An 8,293-nucleotide genomic window follows, 5' to 3' on the forward strand; every position below is an offset into this window, starting at 1 on the left:
TTCACATCTATAATAGAGATCTTGCTCCCCATTATTATATTTGTATAGCCCCACATAGATGTTATCAGTGTTGATCCTTGTAGTTTCATTCTCTCTTCTTAACCTCGCATCAGGGAAGTTCATTATTGGTGCTTTCCTCAAGTTCTTCATCTACTTTGGCTTTGGTGCCCATCAATCCCCACTTGTCCACAATGTTAGGGTTTAGGACTACCAAATACATGGTACCCTCGTCATTTAGATATCTATCTCCGCTATAGCTCACAGGCACTAAGTCCTTGAACTCACTAGGTCTATCTTCTATCTTTACACAATACCGGTCCATTCCATCTTTGTAGATCTTGGCACCTTGCTCATTGTCGTACTGGTATTTTATGAACAATAGCTTCATTGTGGCGGAAGGGTTTGATGGTCCTGCTGCCATATTTTCTCTGTTGTTTAGGTTCAAGTGTTCCAAGTGTTCGGTGAAAATCTTGTAAGATCTCTCCGAAGAAGTATCAGAAACACTTCCTTCAAAGATCGGCTCTAATGGTTGCACCCAACTTTGGTTTACACTTCCCTCGGTTGATATGACACTTGCTTGTTCCCCTTGTTTTGGTTGGTTATTCTGGAGATTCCTGCCCGATCTCAAATTCATCAATTCCCCTAAAGGACTTTAACTTTTCCGTCTCGGCAATTTGTTTTCCCAAGTTTTTGTGGTCAGAATTGATCCAAACTGATTGATACTTGGTCAATTGTTTAATCTTGTCAGTTGGACAACTTCTGTTTCATCAAGTGGGAATTTTGTTGCAGTTATGCTGAAAAAGACATTATACGCGTATGATGTCTTTTTTCACAGATTTGGACTATTTTGGTTATGCTCACTCTCACTATCCCCCTTATGCTCTGTCCACTCACAAAATTCAGTTTGAACTTTGTTTGAACAAGTTATGGCTAATTTAGGCTTTTCTTGGCAATTTTCCGCTTTTGACTTGTTTTGGGTCAATTGTGATCCAAATGGGATGAAACTTGAAATATAACCTCTAGACAACTATTACAATGGATCTGTGTTGGCAAAGTATCATGCGTATGATGTCTTTTTCATCAATTTGGGTCAAGACTTGATATTTATGCTTTCTACAGTGTTTGTAACAATCTTGTCAGGTCAGATATCAAAAATAAGCAGTGGATGTGCTAAAAGACATTATACGCGTATGATGTCTTTTGTCCCAGATTTTGACTATTCTTGGTTTTAAGCCTTCTCCAATGTTTATAATTGAGTTTCAAGTGTTTTTGTCAGGTTTGAATGTAAAAATAAGATCTGAATCCAAAATTTCCTATTCTTTGCGTTTCTTGGACTCCGACTTGTTTTTTTGGGTTTCTTTGAGTGTTAATGCTTTTGTTTTAAGTTGAAATTAGGGTATAACCCCCCTTTTGAACACTCTGGTAAAGTCAAAATTTCTGTTTTGGTCATTTAAACATCATACGCGTATGATGTCTAAAGTTGCAGATTTCCAGTTTTTTGGCACAGAATCCTTCCTAAAGCTTTCTCAAGTGCTCAGCAACTCCCAGATACACAAGAAATTTCTCTGACTTTTGTTTATTGCAAGTTTCACTACTAACTCGACGGTTTAGTGATCTAACATGCAATCAACCATATCAAGCAAATACTCCAATGATTACTAGCTCTAGATCAGGATCAAATGAAGTCCTACCTAAGCTATTCCTAATCATAAAATGGGTTTGGTAATTGTGATTTTAAAGAGATCCACTGCCACTCACGGACTAGCAAATTCTTCTTCTATCAACAACTACTCAACACCAACAAAACAACAAACAAATCTAAGCTAAACTAAAAATATTGTCAACACGGAAGACCCAGGAATACCCCACTTCCTAGTATCTCTCGAGATCTTCGGAGTCCACCACTCCTAGATCTTTTCTAACTAAAGTATACAAAGTAGTTTATACGACTCACCTCGTAGGATTAGTCTAAGGTCACCTACTTAGGGCTCTCGTCCCCGGCAACGGCGCCAAATGTTAAGGCGGTTACGCCGCTAGCGGAAGCTAAATAGCGAGAACTCAACCAACAACAGAATTTGTCAGACGAGGACGAAGCTTGACCCGCAGGCGCATGGAAACACCTAGGTGGGTGTCAAATCACCTACTCGACCTTCTAATGACAATCACTACTAAGGAAATCAAATCTATGTTCTAAAATACGCAAGTGACTAAAATCCGTACTACGAACGAATGCTATACGAAACAGGATCTAGAATCATTGAATCGATCTCAAACTCAAGGGGAAGTCTATACACTAGGTAAGAACAACACCCTAAAGACTTGAACTGCAAAATCAACCTATAACCACTCCGTGCGGGAAACGCGTATGAAGACAGGCCGAAATATACAGGTGACCGAAACTTGACCTCGATGGTACTAATGTGTAGCTCTACTCGTTGTGGTTCTATAGATATGTTGCACGCTCAATTTCGACACACGAGTTGGAAGAAAACTCACACCGAAGCTCGTAGGAACTTACCACACATAGAAGCCGATAGCGCGCACTCTTGGTATCTGTGCGTAGCTCTCGCCGTTGCTAACACAATGGCGGTGTCGCTTCTCCAATGGCGGCTCCGTAGCTCGCATAGCAAGTAGATAAGACTCTCTCTCTCTCTCAGACACAGTCACGGCGCTCAAAAACTCACTTTGATTAAAATCTGCCTTAGGTTACAAAAACTTTGGCTTATATACCTCAGCCTTGGAGGTGAGAACATCTCTAACTAATTACATCAGCAAGTGAAATTACTTCGGGATTACAAGCTGGAAACTCAATTGAGTCCCGTTACTTAATGAATGGCTCAAATCAAAATTAATGTCGGAAAGACATTTATTACAATCAATGGTTACAAAATGATGAGTGTGAGCAAAAATGTGGGTGTGATCCTCTGCTGGCGAGAGAGAGAGAGAGAGAGAGAGAGAGAGAGAGAGAGAGAGAGAGAGAGAGAGAGAGGACTCTCTCTCTCTAAACTCTAGAGAGGACCTCTCTCTCTAGAGTCTCTCTCTCTCTCTCAGTCCAATGGCCTTGCTATCTTCAGCTGCTGTCATTGACGATTTGTAGCTTGCTAGTGTCCATTAGAGTCCCCCTGCGCCCTCGCCGTCGTCCCCCGAGAGAGAGAGAGAGAGAGAGAGAGAGAGAGAGAGAGGACTCTCTCTCTCTAAACTCTAGAGAGGATCTCTCTCTCTAGAGTCTCTCTCTCTCTCTCTCAGTCCTCTCTAGAGTCTCTGTCTCTCTAACAGAGACTCTAGAGAGCTCTCTCTCTCTCTCTCTCTCTCTCAATCCTCTCTCTGACCTCTCTAGAGTCTAGAGAGTCTGTGTGTGTGTGTGTGTGTGTGTGTGTGTGCGCGCAAGACCTCACACCTTGAGGTGCAACCGCTTCGTCTCTCTTACCTACAGTGCAACTAGAAGATGATTGTTGAACTGCTATCGCGTCGTTCTCCAACTTTGTTGGCAATTTGGGTAGCCATGTCGTAGTTGTCATGCATTCCTAGCTTCCATTGGCACTTTGGGAAGCCATGTTGTAGTGTCACACTCTCCCTCTCTCTCCCCTCCCATTGCAGGGTATTGGCATTCTTCCTTGAGTGCACCTTGATGCTGCCCTCGCTCCACGTGGCGAGCATGAAATCAACTGGTCATTATAGGATCCTATAGATTGCAGGGTATTGGCATTCTTCCTTGAGTGCACCTTGATGCTGCCCTCGCTCCACGTGGCGAGCATGAAATCAACTGGTCATTATAGGATCCTATAGATTGCCATGTATCACAACTTCATTGCGACCGGTGCCCCTCACAAAAACCTAGGCGTTCTCTTGGGTGTTCCCATGGTCGCCCCTCGAGGGTGTATTGTACAACAATGTCCATTTGTAAATACATGATATGTGTAAAGTTTCTCCCTACTACCTTCACCGCGCTCAACGTTAAAAAAAAACCTACCGTTCAAGAGGTGAGAGAGAATAGACTGATTGGTGGTGGGGGAGAGAGAGAGTGCTTAATATGTGAAATAGAACCTTCACCGCGCTCAACGCTAAAAAAAAACCTACCGTTCAAGAGGTGAGAGAGAATAGACTGATTGGTGGTGGGGGAGAGAGAGAGTGCTTAATATGTGAAATAGAACGTACCACGTGAGCTCCAAGAAGGAGCGGGGGAAGAAACTAAGAGTCGACCTCGCCCAGTACAAGCGAAGAAGGTAGTGGGCAATCGTTTGGGGCAGATCTCCGCGGCAGGCCATGATGCTACCTGTCGATACCTGTCGCATCTCTGTGTACTGGGATTGCTCTCCTTCTTGAAGGTACGTAGGGCCTCGCCTTCCTCCGTCATCAATGTGCAGAAAGCCTATTTCACAGGTTTGGGCGTTTCTGTGCCCTTTAAAGAGCTCAAGCCAGGTTCTCATCCTGGTCGTCTGGCGGTGTCTGTACTCTCTGTTTGTGGTCACAGGTTCATGAAGAACTTCAAGCACCATCTTAAAGGCGCACTTGGTGAATCCCCTTCGACATTGCTGTGCTCAGTAGAGCCTGACGCCTCAGTTTTAGCATTGTGTGGCTACAGATTGTTCAAGATTCTGAAAAGCAATCTCAAAGGAACGCTACTTGATTCCCCACCGTCCTTTCGAGCTCATGAACAATCAGGAAAGTTGCCTTCGGATGGGCGCGGGCTTAAGGGGCTGACCCCTCTGATCAGAGAATTTGGACAGCGTGCTTTTAGATCTGTTGGCCACTCCCAAAACCTTAACAAATCTTCAAAGTACAGGCCACTTACCTTTGCTGGCGGCAATTACTTGAGGAGTACTTGCAAAAAGCATCATCACAGCCTCAATGGAGTTGCGTATTCAAGGATTTTTGCCAGAGCCTATGTACATGCCCATGAACCGTTTTTGCACTTCAAAGCATCGAAGGTGGAAGTTTCTAAGGGATTTAGTTGGGTTTGCTTGTGGAGGACAGCTACACGGAAGGTTTTTGCAAGACCTCGGATAAATATGCAGTTTTTCCCACCGCAATCTCTTGGAATGGTGCTTAAAGCAGTCAGTCTTGCATGTGCAAGGTCACACCTTCCTCTCGGCATAGTCGCAATTCTTGTTGGGGGTCACAGCGTCGCCCAAGCACAGGGACACAGTTTTTCGTATCAGAGCAGCCCTTCGTCATTTGTGTTATCTACTTTGTTTTCTTTCTTTGAGTTCTGCAGCATAGTCGCGAGGTCATTGTACTTGTGGATTCTTTTCATGCCTGCTGTTATCACAGCTCCTTTAGCAAACTTGTTTCACGGCCGTTTTCGGCACACATGGCTGCATCTTGTCCACCATACATTGGAGTTTGCAGGTGCGGCGTTTATCAAGTGGGGCCAATGGGCAGCTACGCGCCCAGATTTGTTCCCAAGGGACCTTTGCATTGAGCTGACAAAATTGCATGCCAATGCCCCAGCCCACAAGTTTTCACATACAGTCCAGACAATAGAAGGAGCATTTGGCAAGAGACTCAATGACATTTTTGTGGAGTTTGATGAGAGGCCAGTTGCCTCAGGAAGCATAGCTCAAGTTCATAAAGCAACTTTGAGGAATGGTGGAGCTTTGGGTAAGCAAAAAGGGCCCATGACAGTGGCAGTGAAAGTTAGACACCCTGGGGTGACTGATGTGATTCGCCGAGATTTCATAATCATTAATTGGGTTGCCAATCTTTCAACCTTGATTCCTGGGCTAAAGTGGCTGAGGTTGGATGAGAGTGTGCGGCAGTTTGCAGTATTCATGTTGACGCAGGTTGACCTCGCCCGGGAAGCAGCACATTTAAGCAGGTTTTTGTACAATTTCAGGAGTTGGAAGGATGTGTCTTTCCCAAGACCAGTCTATCCATTGGTGCACCCTGCGGTTCTTGTGGAGTCGTACGAGCATGGGGAGAGTGTTTCGAGCTATATTGAGCTTCCTGAGAAGAGTAAAGTTAGTCGCAAGCTTGCGCATATTGGCACACATACTTTCTTAAAAATGCTTTTGGTGGACAACTTCATACACGCGGACATGCACCCTGGCAACATTTTAGTTCGCGTAAAGAGGCAAACTGCATCTAAGAAAACGAAAGGAACAGCTTCAAGGTCAAGGTCTCAACCTCATCTGGTGTTTCTTGACGTAGGTTTGACTGCAGAGCTTTCGCAAAAAGATCGTAGCAACCTTATAGAATTTTTCAAGGCCGTAGCTTTAAGAGATGGGAGGACAGCTGCTCAATGTGCTCTTGAATTTTCTAAGAATCAATCTTGTCCAAATCCAGAAGCCTTTATTAAGGAGCTTGAAACATCGTTCACCTTTTGGGGCTCCAAGGAGGCAGATGTTATCCATCCAGGAGAGTGTATGCAAGAGCTTTTGGAGCAAGTAAGGAGACACAGAGTCAATATTGCCGGTAATGTATGCACTGTAATGGTCACTATCATGGTTCTTGAAGGTTGGCAACGTAAGCTGGATCCAGAATTCAACATCATGCACACACTTCAGAAGCTTATGTTTAAACAAGACTGGGCAGAGTCTCTTGCATACACTATTAATGGTATAATGGCTCCGTAAATTGTCAGCGGCACCCATGTAAAAAAAACTAAAGTATTGGCTCTGTTTGAGCTGAAAGCCAGAAGAAAAGAGAATTTTTGTAGGAAGTCGTTTCCGTGGCTCATGTACTTGAGAAGTTTATCTAACTCTTCAGAAGAGATGTCTCACAGCTTCAGCACCAACAGGAAACCAATGTGCACACAACAGCAAAGGTTACACTTGTGTATTAAAGGGGCCATATCATAGGGAAGGCACTTCCCCACATCGACAGAGTGACGTGCACATAAAGCTTGAACAGTTGTCAAACTTTTTGTAAGTCTGATTAGTTGTGCAGTAATCGTTCCTTTTTATCAAATTCGTTCTCACGAAGCTCATATTTGCATGGGAATAACAGTTTTTTGGCATTAGTTCAGCAATTAGACATGGGTGAGTAGAATGTATTGAGGGCGGTTGCTACTATTTTTAACAGAAAGTTTGAATTTGTATCGTTCTAGGGTGGTGCGGTTATTCTCAAGGATGCTTGTTTTTTCTAATTGGAATTGCCATGCTAGGCGTCGTGGCACCATTTAGGTGCGAGGGAAGTGAAATTGTGTTTGCTCTATTTTGAGGCGCACTGCAGGGATGCGGGACTGAATATCATTAACTCACAGTTTTTATTTGAGTTTTGGGATTGTGCTATTCTTTCCGTTCTTGTCCACTTATTCATGTGATTGGTGGAAATAACGAATTCTTGTGTCACCAAAGGAACACTGGATGGTCTTGGGTAAACCGAGCATGTCACTCTGGTTGGGTTCTATTCATCACAATAGGAACATCTAAGCCTTGTTTTATGGGCAGATGCCAAATTTGGGAGGCATGACAATGCATGTCATAGACAAGTGTGATTGTCATACTCAAGGCTCACATACCGTGTACTTGTGATTAAGAAGGGGGTAATTAGGGAGGAACAAAAGGAGGCATCTAAAGCGAACAAAATCACAAAAGAAAAGAAGCGTTGTACGGCGTGTTCTTTGAGAAGCTTGTGGTTACAAAACTAGCTGGTGTCTGGGATTGACAGTCAGTCCTGTACCCTGCTCTCGAAATGGCCATTACAAAGCTTAGCATTTTGGTACGAGCTTCTCACAATCAGGTGTAAGCCAAGTGACTTTAAGTAAGGCAATTTCCTGCGTGTGGGTTAGGTGTCAAAGCATGCTTTGCTGTAGCAAGCTATAGTGTTGACGGCTGGCATTTTCACAGCAATGCTTGCTCTGGTAATGTGCGATCTTGTCACCAGAGCTTGCTGGACTTTGATAGGCTCCCTTAACCTTCCAACCGCTTTCCTTGCTCTGCATGTCATGAACAGAGCTCCCTTGACTTTATTTGTGTGGTCATATGGATAATTGGAAAGAGGTACTACTGTTGTGGCTTGCCTATGCCTCTTCAAAGCCCTTGGCTTATGGCTCCCTTCCTTATGTGGATGACTCCTTTCACTTCTTCCACCTTTAAAGTTTGAGGAATTGTGATTGGAGCTAGAGTGTCATCTTTTGCCGTTGTATAATGACCCATCGGTGAGCATAGAGGATAGCTTGCATCGTGCTTTGTTAAAAATTTCCTTCTCCATTCCTTTTGATTGTTACACATTCCTTCACGGTCATGCATAGTTCTTTCATTCCCATCGAGTCCTTGATAGGAGTCTTTGCCTTTCCTTTATGGGATTCTTGGAATCCCATAAGAGCATCTCCTCCTATTTAAAGTAAGTT

General features: G+C 43.8%; 1 protein-coding gene across 2 annotated transcripts; it reads left to right on the forward strand.

Moving 5' to 3' along the window:
- Positions 1–4,159: 4,159 nt before the first annotated feature.
- On the forward strand, positions 4,160–7,045 carry LOC147439967 (uncharacterized). 2 transcript variants are annotated; one of them, XM_086485680.1, is made up of 2 exons: positions 4,160–4,325; positions 4,472–7,045. In XM_086485680.1, the coding sequence occupies exon 2, from the start codon at positions 4,476–4,478 to the stop codon at positions 6,573–6,575; it is 2,100 nt and encodes a 699-aa protein (XP_086341806.1). In that variant the 5' UTR covers positions 4,160–4,325; positions 4,472–4,475; the 3' UTR covers positions 6,576–7,045. The 2 variants fall into 2 exon arrangements, with proteins under 2 accessions (XP_086341806.1, XP_086341807.1); XM_086485681.1 differs by having other exon boundaries at positions 4,164–7,045.
- Positions 7,046–8,293: the final 1,248 nt, after the last annotated feature.

Source organism: Adiantum capillus-veneris, chromosome 16 (genome assembly GCF_014529385.1).
Source record: "Adiantum capillus-veneris isolate H3 chromosome 16, ASM1452938v2, whole genome shotgun sequence".
NCBI lineage: Eukaryota > Viridiplantae > Streptophyta > Polypodiopsida > Polypodiales > Pteridaceae > Adiantum > Adiantum capillus-veneris.